The sequence below is a fragment of the Rutilus rutilus genome, assembly GCF_951802725.1.
Source record: "Rutilus rutilus genome assembly, chromosome: 20".
Taxonomy (NCBI): Eukaryota; Metazoa; Chordata; class Actinopteri; order Cypriniformes; family Leuciscidae; genus Rutilus; species Rutilus rutilus.
In genome coordinates, this window is record NC_140225.1 from 25,103,546 (window position 1) to 25,120,464 (window position 16,919).

General features: G+C 37.1%; 1 protein-coding gene across 1 annotated transcript in view; it reads right to left on the reverse strand.

Annotated features, from left to right (window-relative positions):
* plekhh2 (pleckstrin homology domain containing, family H (with MyTH4 domain) member 2) overlaps positions 1 to 16,919 on the reverse strand; it is a 106,594-nt gene that overhangs the window by 62,373 nt on the left and 27,302 nt on the right. Inside the window, exons 18-25 of the mRNA XM_084391156.1 lie at positions 16,164 to 16,272; positions 14,869 to 14,981; positions 14,605 to 14,784; positions 14,374 to 14,471; positions 14,118 to 14,295; positions 12,535 to 12,690; positions 12,351 to 12,448; positions 10,927 to 11,068 (exon numbers count right to left, since the gene is read on the reverse strand). Of these exons, the coding sequence (XP_084247282.1) occupies positions 10,927 to 11,068; positions 12,351 to 12,448; positions 12,535 to 12,690; positions 14,118 to 14,295; positions 14,374 to 14,471; positions 14,605 to 14,784; positions 14,869 to 14,981; positions 16,164 to 16,272 (1,074 nt within the window). The remainder of the gene's footprint in view (positions 1 to 10,926; positions 11,069 to 12,350; positions 12,449 to 12,534; positions 12,691 to 14,117; positions 14,296 to 14,373; positions 14,472 to 14,604; positions 14,785 to 14,868; positions 14,982 to 16,163; positions 16,273 to 16,919) is intronic.

The window sequence follows — 16,919 nt, forward strand, 5'->3', positions numbered from 1 at the left end:
GATATTTATTATCCATTCACAACTTAGCATATTTAATGTAGTTTCATCATGTTGAAAAAGTTTGGTACGAATAAAATAAATAGTTTAAGAGGAGTGGCTAAAAATTCAGAGGCTGATTTTGCAAAAAAAATCACATTCAGACCAAAATATCTGACTTCCTGATGGCCAGAGCTATTGAATGTAAACTAGAAAGTTGTCCGGCTTGATGAGAACAATATAAAAACTATTTTTTCTTTACTGTAGTTAAAACTAACCCCCCCACTTTTGTCTAAAGCATGTTGAAAGTGACACACTTCCTGCTGCCAGTTGGTGGCGCTATAACTTTGACTCACAATAGCTACATCCATCTGATCGGCCTCTTACCACGAACACACTGCTGAAGTTTCATCAAGATCAGTTAATGTATGCAGAAGTTATTCCACTTCCGTGTTTCTCTTTTCTCGCCATAAATTCGATTCCTCGCCACAGCCAAACCGTTCGAGATATCAAAAATCCGTCCGCAATTTAGCATCCTCAAAGTCTTGACTACATGCACACCGAGTTTGAAGGGGACACGGTGAATTTTCTAGGAGGAGTATTTCACATTCCACAGCAAGCGTTTTCCAAACAACCCATAATAGCCGACTTCCTGTTGGGCTGGCGTAAAACTTGACCGGGGTAAAGTTGTTCGGCCCGATGAGATCTATATGTGTACCGAGTTTCATATTAATTCATGCGAGCGTGTTTGATATATGGATCAAGTTTTAGAACCCCGTTCAAGGGGGCGCTGTTGAGCCCCCCAGCCACGCCCGGGTACCAGCTTCAGCCCGGCCCTGATGGCCGTGGGTTTTGACCTGTGTGCAAAGTTTCAAGAGTTTTTGAGCACGTTAAGGACCCCAAAAGCCCCTGAAACCTTGATTAACAATATAAAAGCAAGAGTCAAATCCCCCCCTCCCCTCACACACACAGAGACACAGAGAGAGGGAGAGAAAATTCTTCAGAAAATCCACATTCAAACCAAAATATCTCTCTTCCTGTTGGTCGGAGATGGTTAATGTCAATTAGAAAGTTGTCCGTCTTGATGAGAACAATACACATACCAAGTTTTGTTGCTGTTGATAAAACTAACCGCCCCATTTATGACTAAAGGTGGCGCTACTGAGCCCCTCACCACGCCCGTTTCTGAAACTTTGCACATGTCTACCGGCTAATAAATGTGATGTGTCTGTCGAGTTTCATCCAATTTCAAGTATGTTAAGAGTTTCAAAAGCATCTGAAAAGAATATTAAAGTTTGATGCGTTGCCACGGCAACAGTATTTAAGATATCAATAAACCTTTCACAGGTCTACATCTGCCGTGTGTCTACATTATACACATAAAGTTTGAAGCAAATCGGGTAAAAATAAGAGGGTGATTTCAAAGCATTTTGAAAGTGACACACTTCCTGCTGCCAGTTGGTGGCGCTATAACTTTGACTCACAATAGTCACATCAATGTGATCGGCCTCTGACCACGAACACACTGCTGAAGTTTTATCAAGATCAGTTAATGTATGCAGAAGTTATAACACACTTCCTGTTTATCTTTTCTCGCTATAAATTCGTTTCATCGCCACGGCCAAACCGTTCGAGATATCAAAAATCCGTCCGCAATTTAGCATCCTCAATGTCTTGACTTCATGCTGACCGAGTTTGGTGTGGATCGGATCAATTCCCTAGGAGGAGTACATTAAATTCCACAGCATGCGTTTTTCAAACAACCCATAATAGCTGACTTCCTGTTGGGCAGAGCTAATAACTTAGAGTGCGAAAGTTGTTCGGCCCGATGAGATCTATATGTGTACCGAGTTTCATACTAATACGTTCTTGTATGTGTCCAAGATTTAAGATTGTGTTCTAGGGGGCGCTGTTGAGCCCCCCTGCCACGCCCGGGTACCAGCTTCAGCCCGGCCCTAATGGCCGCGGGTTCTGACCTGCGTGCAAAGTTTCATGAGTTTTTGAGCACGTTAAAGGCCCCAAAAGCCCCCGAACCCTTGAAGAACAATAATAATAATAAATATATATATATATATATATATATATATATATAAATATAGCTGCGAGCAGCGATTACGGGCCCAAGCCGGTGGCACCGCAACCCCGGTGCCTTTAGTTACCTAAAGGCACCGGGGTGGCGGTACCGACGGCTTTGGCCCTCCATCGCTGCTCGCAGCTATATTTATATATATATATATATATATATATATATATATATATATATATATATATATTATACAAAAATTTTTTTAGGAGAAGTCTCTTCTGCTCACCAAGGCTGCATTTATTTGATTAAAAATACAAACAAAAACAGTAATATTGTGAAATATTATTCCAATTTAAAACAGCTGTTTTCTATTTTAAAATATTTTACACTGTAATTAATTTATGTGATCAAAGCTGAGTTTTCAGCATCATTACTCCCGTCTTCAGTGTCACATGATCCTTCAGAAACCATTCTAATATGATGATTGATGCTCAATAAATATTAATTATTATTTTCAATGTTGAAAACAGTTGTGTACAGATTTTTTTTCAAAATGCGTTGATGAATGTAAAGTTCAAAAGAACAGCATTTATTTCAAATATAATTTTTTTTAACATTATAAATGTCTGTACTGTAACTTTTTATCAGTTTAACTCATTCTCGATGAATAAAAGTATTGATTTATTTATTTATTTCCCCCAAAAATAAAATTAAAATTATTACTGACCCCAAACTTCTGAACGGTAGTGTTTAATGTTACAAAAGCTTTAGATTTCAGATAAATGCTGTTCTTTTGAACTTTCTATTCATCAAAGACTGTACATAACTGTTTTCAACATTTAAAATAATAATGAATGTTTCTTGAGCATCAATCATCATATTAGAATAATTTCTGAAGGATCATGTGACAGTGACGACTGGAATAATGATGCTGAAAACTCAGCTTTGATCACAGGAATAAATAACAGTTTAAAATATATTAAAATAGAAAGCAGCTGTTTTAAATTGGAATACTATTTTACAATATTACTGTTTTTGTTTGTATTTTTAATCAAATAAATGCAGCCTTGGTGAGCAGAAGAAACTTAGCTTAAAAATCTTACTGACGCCAAATTTTTGAACAGAAGTGTATTATATATTTATATAATTATATAAAAATGTAAGGGATAAGACAGATCATTTTACTTGCCTGACCTGATTAGAACAATGAAAAAAACTTAAATGAAAAAATAACTTGGGAATCACTAAAACGAGGGCGCGATTGAACAGTGGACACATAAAAACATACTCTGTCATTTTGTTCAGAACATCATTCAAACTGCAAAGTGTTAACTTATATTTTTGTACAGTAGCAATAAAACACAACATTGTGCTTTTTTAAAATACATTCAAGCAATCCGCCCCGAAAATGAAACTAAAATGCTCACGGCTGCACAGGCATTCATAATGGTGCGCGTCCTCAGCGAGGAACGAGCAGAACAGAGTCAAAGTTTCTTAGGTCATTCCTCCTTCCATAGGAATTTATTGAAAACGCTCGCTCTGCTCCGCACCATTATCAATGTCCGTGCGGACGAACATATTTTACTTTCGTTTTTAAGTTAGCGATTAAAAAGCCCCCAGCAGTGTCACACGTCAGTTAACCGGTGGTAAAATATTCTCACCGTCACATCCCTAGTATATTTTTATATAGATATAATAGGCCTACCTGATTTTGAACACAAGAGGGCAGTATAGCACTATGTTTGACTTTATTTATTTATTGTTTAGACTAAACAACCATTCTGGCAGTTTTTAAACTTAAACTTCATTCTTAAATTGAAAAAAAAGAATAAAATGAGTTAAGTTCTGATATTTGTATACTTTTATGTAGTAATAAATGGTGTATAATTACATTTTTAGAATATATGAGCCTTTTAGTGTTTACTTTTTTGACATTACTTTAATCCCTCGCCATAGCAAAACCGTTTGAGATATTTATTATCCGTTCACAATTTAGCATCATTAATATATTTTTATCATGTTGAAAAAGTTTGGTGGGAATAAAATAACCACTTAGATAAAGGTGGCTAAAAATCCAGAGGCTGATTTTGCAAAAAAATCCACATTCAGACCAAAATATCTGACTTCCTGATGGTCAGAGCTAATGACTTTAAATTAGAAAGTTGTCCGGGTCGATGAGATCAATATATGAACTGAGTTTTTTTTACTGGAGTTAAAACTAACCCCCCCACTTTTGTCAAAAGCATGTTGAAAGTGACACACTTCCTGCTGCCAGTTGGTGGCGCTATAACTTTGAATCACAATAGTTACATCCATCTGATCGGCCTCTTACCACGAACACACTGCTGAAGTTTCATCAAGATCAGTTAATGTATGCAGAAGTTATTCCACTTCGTGTTTCTCTTTTCTCGCCATAAATTCGATTCCTCGCCACGGCCAAACCGTTCGAGATATCAAAAATCCGTCCGCAATTTAGCATCCTCAAAGTCTTGACTACATGCACACCGAGTTTGGAGGGGACACGGTGAATTTTCTAGGAGGAGTACTTCGCATTCCACAGGAAGCGTTTTCCAAACAACCAATAATAGCCGACTTCCTGTTGGGCTGGCGTAAAACTTGACCGGGGGAAAGTTGTTCGGCCCGATGAGATCTATATGTGTACCGAGTTTCATATTAATTCATGCAAGCGTGTTTGATCTATGGACCAAGTTTTGGGACCCCGTTCAAGGGGGCGCTGTTGAGCCCCCCTGCCACGCCCGGGTACCAGCTTCAGCCTGTCCCTGATGGCAGGGGGTTCTGACTTGTGTGCAAAGTTTCAAGAGTTTTTGAGCACGTTAAGGACCCCAAAAGCCCCTGAAACCTTGATTAACAATATAAAAGCAATAGTCAAATTCCCCCCTCCCCTCTCACACACAGAGACACAGAGAGAGGGAGAGAAAATTCTTCAGAAAATCCACATTCAAACCAAAATATCTCTCTTCCTGTTGGTCGGAGGTAGTTAATGTCAATTAGAAAGTTGTCCGTCTTGATGAGAACAATACACATACCAAGTTTTGTTGCTGTTGATAAAACTAACCCCCCCCCACTTATGACTAAAGGTGGCGCTACTGAGCCCCTCACCACGCCCGTTTCTGAAACTTTGCACATGTCTACTGGCTAATAAATGTGATGTGTCTGTCGAGTTTCATCCAATTTCAAGTATGTTAAGAGTTTCAAAAGCATCAAAAAAGAATATTAAAGTTTGAAGCGTTGCCACGGCAACAGTATTAAAGATATCAAAAATCCTTTCACAGGTCTACATCTGCCGTGTGTTTACATTATACACATAAAGTTTGAAGCAAATCGGGTAAAAATAAGACACTGATTTCAAAGCATTTTGAAAGTGACATATTCCTGCTGCCAGTTGGTGGCGCTATAACTTTGACTCACAATAGTCACATCCATGTGATCGGCCTCTTACCACGAACACACTGCTGAAGTTTCATCAAGATCAGTTAATGTATGCAGAAGTTATAACACACTTCCTGTTTCCATTATTCGCCATAAATTCGTTTCCTCGCCACGGCCAAACCGTTTGAGATATCAAAAATCCGTCTGCAATTTAGCATCCTCAATGTCTTGACTTCATTCCCACCGAGTTTAGTGGCGATCGGGTGAATTCCCTAGGAGAAGTGTTTCAAATACCAGACCATGCGTTTCCAAACAACCCATAATAGCCGACTTCCTGTTGGGCTGGCGTAAAACTTAGAGCACGAAAGTTGTTCGGCCCGATGAGATCTACATGTGTACCGAGTTTCATATTATTACATGCAAGCGTGTTTGATTTATGGACACGTGTTCGGATCCCGTTCCAGGGGGCGCTGTCGAGCCCCCCTGCCACGCCCGGGTACCAGCTTCAGCCCGGCCCTGATGGCCGCGGGTTCTGACCTGTGTGCAAAGTTTCAAGAGTTTTCGAGCATGTTAAGGGCCCCAAAAGTGCCCGAAAGGTTGACAAAATAATAATAATAATAATAATAATAATAATAAATATAGCTGCGAGCAGCGATTACGGGCCCAAGCCGGTGGCACCGCAACCCCGGTGCCTTTAGTTACCTAAAGGCACCGGGGTGGCGGTACCGCCGACTTTGGCCCTCCATCGCTGCTCGCAGCTATATTTATATATATATATATATATATATATATATATATATATATATATATATATATATATATATATTTATTATACAAACATATATATATATATATATATATATATATATATATATATACACACACCGTTCAGAAGTTTGGGGTCAGGAAGATTTTTTATGTTTTTAGGAGAAGTCTCTTCTGCTCACTAAGGCTGCATTTATTTGATTAAAAATACAAACAAAAACAGTAATATTGTGAAATATTATTCCAATTTAAAACAGCTGTTTTCCATTTTAAAATATTTTACACTGTAATTAATTTATGTGATCAAAGCTGAGTTTTCAGCATCATTACTCCCGTCTTCAGTGTCACATGATCCTTCAGAAATCATTCTAATATGATGATTGATGGTCAATAAATATTAATTATTATTTTCAATGTTGAAAACAGTTGTGTACAGATTTTTTTTCAAAATGCGTTGATGAATGTAAAGTTCAAAAGAACAGCATTTATTTCAAATATAATTTTTTTTTAACATTATAAATGTCTGTACTGTAACTTTTGATCAGTTTAACTCATTCTCGATGAATAAAAGTATTGATTTATTTTATTTCTTTCCCCCAAAATTTAAATTTAAATTATTACTGACCCCAAACTTCTGAACGGTAGTGTTTAATGTTACAAAAGCTTTAGATTTCAGATAAATGCTGTTCTTTTGAACTTTCTATTCATCAAAGACTGTACACAACTGTTTTCGACATTTAAAATAATAATGAATGTTTCTTGAGCATCAATCATCATATTAGAATAATTTCTGAAGGATCATGTGACAGTGACGACTGGAGTAATGATGCTGAAAACTCAGCTTTGATCACAGGAATAAATAACAGTTTAAAATATATTAAAATAGAAAGCAGCTGTTTTAAATTGGAATACTATTTTACAATATTACTGTTTTTGTTCGTATTTTTAATCAAATGAATGCAGCCTTGGTGAGCAGAAGAAACTTCGCTTAAAAATCTTACTGACGCCAAACAGTAGTGTATATATATTATATTAAAATGTAAGGGATAAGACACAGGTAATTTTACTTGCCTGACCTGATTAGAACAATGAAAAAACTTAAATGAAAAAATGGAATCACTAAAACGAGGGCGCGATTGAACAGTGGACACATAAAAACATACTGTCATTTTGTTCAGAACATCATTCAAACTGCAAAGTGTTAACTTATATTTTTGTACAGTAGCAAAAAACACAACATTGTGCTTTTTTAAAATACATTTAAGCAATCCGCCTAGAAAATGAAACTAAAATGCTCACGGCTGCACAGGCATTCATAATGGTGCGCGTCCTCAGCGAGGAACGAGCAGAACAGAGTCAACGTTTTTTAGGTCATTCCTCCTTCCATAGAAATTTATTGAAAACGCTCGCTCTGCTCCGCACCATTATCAATGTCCGTGCGGACGAACATATTTTACTTTCGTTTTTAAGTTAGCGATTAAAAAGCCCCCAGCGGTGTCACACGTCAGTTAACCGGTGGTAAAATATTCCCACCGTCACATACCTAGTATATTTTTATATAGATATAATAGGCCTACCTGATTTTGAACACAAGAGGGCAGTATAGCACTATGTTTGACTTTATTTATTTATTGTTTAGACTAAACAACCATTCTGGCAGTTTTTAAACTTAAACTTCATTCTTAAATTGAAAAAAAAGAATAAAATGAGTTAAGTTCTGATATTTGTATACTTTTATATAGTAATAAATGGTGTATAATTACATTTTTAGAATATATGACCCTTTGAGTGTTAGCTTTTTAGACAATACTTTAATCCCTCGCCATAGCAAAACCGTTTGAGATATTTATTATCCGTTCACAATTTAGCATCATTAATATATTTTTATCATGTTGAAAAAGTTTGGTGGGAATAAAATAAACCACTTAGATAAAGGTGGCTAAAAATTCAGAGGCTGATTTTGCAAAAAAATCCACATTCAGACCAAAATATCTGACTTCCTGATGGTCAGAGCTAATGACTTTAAATTAGAAAGTTGTCCGGGTCGATGAGATCAATATATGAACTTTTTTTTACTGTAGTTAAAACTAACCCCCCCACTTTTGTCAAAAGCATGTTGAAAGTGACACACTTCCTGCTGCCAGTTGGTGGCGCTATAACTTTGAATCACAATAGCTACATCCATCTGATCGGCCTCTTACCACGAACACACTGCTGAAGTTTCATCAAGATCAGTTAATGTATGCAGAAGTTATTCCACTTCGTGTTTCTCTTTTCTCGCCATAAATTCGATTCCTCGCCACGGCCAAACCGTTCGAGATATCAAAAATCCGTCCGCAATTTAGCATCCTCAAAGTCTTGACTACATGCACACCGAGTTTGGAGGGGACACGGTGAATTTTCTAGGAGGAGTATTTCACATTCCACAGCAAGCGTTTTCCAAACAACCCATAATAGCCGACTTCCTGTTGGGCTGGCGTAAAACTTGACCAGGGGAAAGTTGTTCGGCACGATGAGATCTATATGTGTACCGAGTTTCATATTAATTCATGCAAGCGTGTTTGATATATGGACCAAGTTTTAAAACCCCGTTCAAGGGGGCGCTGTTGAGCCCCCCAGCCACGCCCGGGTACCAGCTTCAGCCCGGCCCTGATGGCCGTGGGTTCTGACCTGTGTGCAAAGTTTCAAGAGTTTTTGAGCACGTTAAGGACCCCAAAAGCCCCTGAAACCTTGATTAACAATGTAAAAGCAATAGTCAAATCCCCCCCCCCCTCCCCTCACACACACACAGACACAGAGAGAGGGAGAGAAAATTCTTCAGAAAATCCACATTCAAACCAAAATATCTCTATTCCTGATGGTCGGAGATGGTTAATGTAAATTAGAAAGTTGTCCGTCTTGATGAGAACAATACACATACCAAGTTTTGTTGCTGTTGATAAAACTAACCCCCCCACTTATGACTAAAGGTGGCGCTACTGAGCCCCTCACCACGCCCGTTTCTGAAACTTTGCACATGTCTACTAGGTAATAAATGTAATGTGTCTGTCGAGTTTCATGCAATTTCAAGCATGCTAAGAGTCTCAAAAGCATCAAAAAAGAATATTGATGTTTGATGCGTTGCCATGGCAACAGTATTAAAGATATCAAAAATCCTTTCACAGGTCTACATCTGCCGTGTGTTTACATTATACACATAAAGTTTGAAGCAAATCGGGTAAAAATAAGAGGGTGATTTCAAAGCATTTTGAAAGTGACACACTTCCTGCTGCCAGTTGGTGGCGCTATAACTTTGACTCACAATAGTCACATCAATGTGATCGGCCTCTGACCACGAACACACTGCTGAAGTTTAATCAAGATCAGTTAATGTATGCAGAAGTTATAACACACTTCCTGTGTCCCATTATTCGCCATAAATTCGTTTCCTCGCCTCGGCCAAACCGTTCGAGATATCAAAAATCCGTCCGCAATTTATCATCCTCAATGTCTTGACTTCATGCACACCGAGTTTTGAGGCGAATGGATGAATTTCCTAGGAGGAGTACATCAAATTCCACAGCATGCGTTTTCCAAACAACCCATAATAGCCGACTTCCTGTTTGGCTGGCGTAAAAAGTAAAAGTACGAAAGTTGTTTGGCCCGATGAGATCTATATGTGTACCGAGTTTCATATTATTATATGCAAGCGTGTTTGATTTATGGACCAAGTTTTCGGACCCTGTTCAAGGGGGCGCTGTTGAGCCCCCCTGCCACGCCCGGGTACCAGCTTCAGCCCGGCCCTGATGGCCGCGGGTCCTGACCTGTGTGCAAAGTTTTAAGAGTTTTCGAGCATGATAAGAGCCCCAAAAGTGCCCGAAAGGTTGACAGAAAAATAATAAATAATAATAATAAATAATCCTACCGAAAACAATAGGGCCTTCGCCCTTTCAGGGCTTGGGCCCTAATAATCCTACCGAAAACAATAGGGCCTTCGCCCTTTCAGGGCTTGGGCCCTAATAATAATCCTAACGAAAACAATAGGGCCTTCGCCCCTTCAGGGCTTGGGCCCTAATAATAATCCTAACGAAAACAATAGGGCCTTCGCCCCTTCAGGGCTTGGGCCCTAAATACACAAAAAATGTATGGTACTTAAAATAGAGCTCATTTTCTTTAGAAGTCCTGTGATATTTTGGATAGAAGTTTCACCATGCCATCGTGATTTGTTTTGGCTCCTTTTCAAATGTATTTTATGCATAGATTGCATTGTTTCACTTTTGTTCTAGACTTAAAATATAGGAATCTATTGATTAAATATTAATTATATGTTAATTATATGTTATATGACAGTCTAAACAAATCTATATCAGTTTAAACTAAACAAAATAATAATTCATTAATTCATTATGTATCACGTTAAAAAGATTTAAATAATTTTTACACAAATTACAATAATTCGTTTTTTTTTTTATTGGTTTTGATTAATTGTCATGAAAATGTTACAATATAAAAAATAAAATGAATGGTAGCCAAAACTGAGCTAATTTTCTTTAGAGGTGCATTAAAGTGATCAGATCCACTGGGAGTCATTTTGTGCATTTGAATTTGCTGACATTGGTTTGGCAATCAAGTAAACTAAGGTTTGGTTCGGTGTGCATTTTGGAGAGAGGGTGTGGGGTCGAAGAAATGTAGAGGGCTGTTTAATTCGTTGACAAAGTGGGGTGAAATACAGTATGACCTGAAGATTTGTAAGATTTCTCCAGTAATATAATAGAAGCAGCACAGTGTACCTGAGCAAGCAGGGCAGCCATCTCTAAAGCAAGCTCTTTGTTGACAGGGAAGTGACCAGCTGTAATCTCCTCATTTGTTTGGTAGGCCAGAAGCAACCGCTCTCTCTCGGTCTCTCCTCTCATCAGCTGGGAGAAGTACAACCTACAGGGAACAAACACAAATTGCAGCCTGTTGGATGTAGGCTTGTTGATGATGTTCTGTTTAAGAATCTGGGGCGGGATTCACAAAACAATCTTAAGAATAAAATTCTTCTGCTACTTTCTTCTTATCTTTTTCTTAAGATTGCTCTCAAGACAACATTTAAGAAGCATTCATATTCCTGAAAAGATTGGGCCTCATTCACCAATATCTTCCTAAGAATTTTCTTAACTTTGTACTTAATAAACTTCCTAAGAAAAGTTTACGTCGGATTCATGACATGTACTTAAACAACAGAATTGCTTAGCTAAGAACAAATCCAAGATAAGAAAACATTAGTGAATGTCAGAATCTTCGTAAAAAGTGCGTAAGTGGGGTTTAAGAACACATTTCTTTGTAAGAACAGTTGGTGAATGAGGCCCATTGTTCTTAAAATCAACGTAAATAACTTCTTAAAGTTAGGATAACCTCCAACCTGTCTTAAACCTCCAAAGACAAGATGTTTAATGAATTAATTGAGTTGAATAGTTAACAAACAAGTATTCATTACTTCAGTAAGCTCATTGTTTCTGCCTTAAATTATTATATTGTTTAAATTAATAATTTTTTAGCTAACTGATATTTGTATATGTACATTTCTAAAATTCATAACAAAGACAGTTACCTCTGATAACAGATCACTCTAAATTGTAATGTGGACTCATAGTTTCAAAGCAGCTTTACAGAAAATGCATGTGTATTGTGAACACATATACAAACGAATGTGCATTGAATTGAATTCATTCGATTGTTTAAAGATTAAGCATCACAACATAACACTAGCTACATATAATACATATTACTAGCACAGATCAATCATTAAACAGTCATCACTGGAGTGAACGCGTATACATAATGCATTCACTCTAGCTAGAACTAGTGAGGCAGCACACACATATACCAGACACATTCACTCTATGGTACATTAAAATCACAGCGCTAAGTGATTAACTCCCATCAAGCCATTTGTGACGAAAATAGTCGCTTATTATGATAACTACGGAATATGCAGGTAGCACAAAAAGATGGGATTTGAGGTGTTTTTCATTCAGCGAGTCTTCAGCAATACACACCTAACACCAAAGCCTTTCATTTTCTTCACAAAAAAAAAAAAAAAAAAAAAAAAAAATTCTTAAGAAAATATTTGAGAACTTCTTAAGAATTTTTCAAGAATTGCACTAACATTCTTACGAACTTCTTAGAATTTATCTTGAGAATTTGCTTGAATCCAACCCCTGTACTCTACCTGTTCTTATAAGTGAGTTTCACCGTCCTGGCATTCTCGGATTTGCCTGTGTGCTGCTCCTTCGAGGCCTGCTCCCATTTTGCAATAATGTCACAGATCTGAGGACACGGAACATTGGTTTTACGATAAAGATGGTTACAAAGTACAATAAGTCACTGTCCAGTAGTGTGTGTGTGTGTCTGACCTTTAGGTTTCCCTGAAGACAGTGCTCAAGGTCTTTGTCAGTGGGGTCATCAGAATAAAGGCCGAAACCGGAATGACCAGTTTTCCTCATGCCTGTGTCCTGGTTCAGCCGACTCTGAAATTCCTCCACTGTGGATGAAGCATCAAAACCAACAACCTGCCATACAAAGACAGACTGTTAGCTTAGACAAGTAGATGGTGAATTACCAATAGTTCGTAATGTCATTTTTAAAGAAACAGTTCTTCCAAAAATAAAAATTTCCACATTATTTATTCACCTTCATGATGTTCTAAACTGTTATTTTTGTTCCGTGGAATATAAAAAGAGAACGTCTGAACACACGGAGTTCCCAGACTTTTTGAAAATGAATTTTCTTAGATTTTCAGGGTATTAGATATTTTTATTTAATAATTAGGTGGTGTGGATCAGTAAGGTTTTAAATACTTAATAAAACTAAGCAAGGATGTAATAAATTAAGCAAAAAATGATAGTAAAATCATTTATAATCTTATAAAAGGTTTACATTTCAAATAAATGCTGTTATTTGAAATTTCTATTCATCAAAAGAATCCTGAAACAAATGTATCAGTTTCCACACAAAAGCAGCACAACTGGTTTCAAGATTGACTATAATACGAAATGTTTCTTGAGCACCAAATCATCATATTAGAATGATTTCTGAAGGATCATGTGACACTGAAGACTGGAGTAATGATGCTGGAAAATTCAGCTTTGCCATCACAGGAATAAATTACATTTTAATAGTTTAATATATTGGAGTAATATTTTACAATATTACAATTTTTATGTATTTTTTATTAAATAAATGCAGCCTTGGGGAGCATAAGATATTATTTTTTTTTACCCCAAAATTTGAACAGTAGTCTATCAGTAATTTTGAAGGAATTATCTCCAATAAGTCTCTTAAAAGACAGTTTTCCTCCACACAAGAACAAGAAAAAAAATGCTTTGGAGCAGAGCAAAACTAGAAAAAATGAAAATACATTTTTATAATAATAATAGTATATATATATACATATATATATATATATACATATATATATATATATATATATATATATATATATATATATATATATATATATACATATACATATATAAATATATATATTCACTATAATAAACATGTATTACATTAAATTAAATTCAAGTTTTACTTGTCCATGGGAATCCTTTTTGAAGAATTTTCATGCAGCTGTTTTCTATACAGTCATGTACTTGGTAGATACTGAAAAGCAACTTGCATGTTTTGCATTCTCTGGATATCAAACCCAAGATGTTGTTTTTTGATAAACAGTTTTAAATCATCCATATGTCTCTTGCTCTCTATTCCAAGTATTCTGAAAGAAATTCTCAGATGGCTTAGGATATAACACACATAAAATGCTAAAACAACTTTTATAATACTTTTACGAGTTTTTGGTCATTTTTGGTCACTCATTTCATGAAATGAGCTGCATGAAGATTTAAAAGAACATCCAGATGAGTAAACAATGACAGATCAATGTTAATTTCTTGATGAACTGTTCCTTTATCATTAAGTGTTTTGGAAATGTGTGGACCTGGTAGGTATTGTTAAGGAAGTGTACAGGTACGCTGAAGGGCAAAGAGTGGTGGTAAGGGTTCCTGAGTAAGATTGATAAGATCTCCATACGTGAAGATCGGGCTTGCCGATCCCCTTTCTGCTGCGTCCGCTCCAGTGACCGTTGGCAATAAATTGCATACTTTCCCACCTCCGTCCTGGGGAGATTGAGCTACTGTCAGATTAAGTGAGTGGAATGTGCTTCATGGAGGAGTATGATAATTTATATGATTTACCTTGAATCTCCATATCTTTTGAGATGAACTTGCAAATACCAAAGAGTGGGGTGTGTGGGCAGGAAAAGACCGACACACAGAGCCAGAAACTGCCACCCCTGTGTTAGAGAAAATGTAAACAAGTCATGAACATCCTCATAAATCACTCCCAAGTTGGCGAGAAACACAAAACAAAGCCAAGCACCCCCTCTAGTGGTGTGTGTTCACATCACAAGCATGTGATTTTCTGACCTGCAGGGTTCCAGGCGCTCCGTGTGGTTGCCTCTTCTGTGTCTGTTTGATAAGCTGGCAGTAGATCTCGTTTTGCAGCTCTGGGTGGGTGAGACACACTTGTAGAGCACATTGGGCAAGAGTCACGTGATAATCTATGGCTGGAGTGTCAATGGCCACATTAATGAAGAGCTGACATGTCTGTAAAGAAGAGAGAAAATAGTGTTTTTGCCTGTGTTTTGGGGCTATGCTCCCCAAATGTATAATGAATGAACACACACACACCTTAAATAGCTTGATGGCTTCAGTTTGTAGAGCCTGTGAAGGCAGGGTGGTGAGAGGAGAAGACAGTCCTTCCTTAGTGAAACACAGCATTGGGTGTTTCCAGAGAGGAGACCCTGAGAAGGAATCGGACAAATATGGACATTAAATTGTTTTTATACAGCGACAGTTTAAAAGGTCAGCATGAGGTCAAAATTAACAACTTGAGAATAAAGTAAATTTATGATATAATATTTGCCATGGTTACATTTTAATAACATCAGTCTCAGCCTCAAGCACTACACCCACATGCCACAGTCCTTTCATTTAGTGATGTTAACCACCACACAAATGCTTGGGGCCCATGAGATCTGGGGGCCCCTGCTGGCCATAAGCCACTGAATAAATCACTTAGTCACTGCATCTTTTATTTAATACAGATAATAAATTCAATCTGACTATATAATAATAACTATTTTCATTATTAGGGTTAGGACAACAGTAAAATTACAATATTAATATGTGTGGCTGTCTTCATTTCTTTGCTTTCAAGTGCAAAACTATAGTGGTTTTATTTTGGCAGAAAACAGCTGGGAGACCTGGACGATAAACTCTTTTAAATCTGTTGTCAACAAATAAAAAGGTTCATTTGTTGACAACAGATTTAAAAGAGCATATCATTGCAAGTTTAGGAAGATGGTTGATGTGTGTTGCATTTTAAAATGCAGGCTCCCAAATTCACTTGCAGAGATAGAGTTTGCATGAAGCATTTGCTGTGAACCAAGTTACTCCAAAACATTGAAAATACCGGATCATGAGCAGTAAGTTATAAGTTTCCTTATAAATATGGAAAAATCACATCCCCGTCTTCAAATACAAACTTTGCTGGGGACCCTAAAAAATGCTAATTTGCCCTTGTGTCCACAGATCATCTAATGTATGGTGAATCTACGCAACTACTGGGAGCCAATCACAGAGATTTAATAATTTGTGTTTTTGTGTCAGCCTATTGTTGTAGCATGATCAATAGTGGTTGGTCATTTACAGTAAATGTCTCTTCCTGTTTAATTTGGTGGTTCTTGGCCAGAATAAGCTACATGGTGGACAATACTTTTATACCAGTTTTAAACATCCGGCCCTGCAAGATGGATCTAATATGCTGGGATTTGTTTCCCATAGCTTATTTTTCAAGAGGCTGATTTTCCAAGGAGGCATGTTTTCTCCTTCTACTGCATGTCTCTAATGTAGGACACTCCACCACAATGAAATATATGAAATTAATAACAAGATCATCCAGAATTCAGCTGTTAGTTTCTTACCTGGGTCTCCCTGCATGTTGAGAAGTTTACCAACCAGCTGCTCAAACTCAGTTCCCACCTGCCCCACTGAAGTGCCTGCTGCCACAGACAGATGGTAAAACCAGGCTGTCTACAGGAGAGGAACACATACAAGCAACAATGATGTTTTCTTTCATCATAAACTACCCAAACATTTAGAATTATCTTTGAATTTATACCTTTTCTGTGCCATAATGATATTAGATCCCTTGTGAAAAAGAAGTACACTTACTAAAGCATACTTTTAAAAAAGAGCACTTATTATGGAAATAACATACTTTAAAACATACACGTGTTAAACTGTGTTAAACTGCAAGCATAAGGTTAGAAGGCAACACAGATAAAGGCTTCAGATAAATAAGGTTGTCAGGTTAATGTTCTGTTCTGTTTTGGTTTAGTTTTAAGCGTTCCCAGTTCTCGTGTCTATTTCCTGTCTTCTTGTCCGAAATAACCCCTTATACCCTTAAATAAGCCACTATTTTGAACCAATGTACACTCAATGACTAAAGAATAACCATAATGCACTGTGAGGGCTGTGCCGAATGAATTCCCACTTCTGACCAGAAGATGGTGCTGAATCATCCATCCATTTTCCAAACCGCTGGTCCAGTGTGGGTACAGTAATAAAATGCATGTATTAATTGATTATTAAATAGTTTAATTAAGGTTTATACATGCTAGTTTCCATGACAGAATAAAATATAAATCTTTTCTTTACTACTGTAGCTGCCAGTTTGC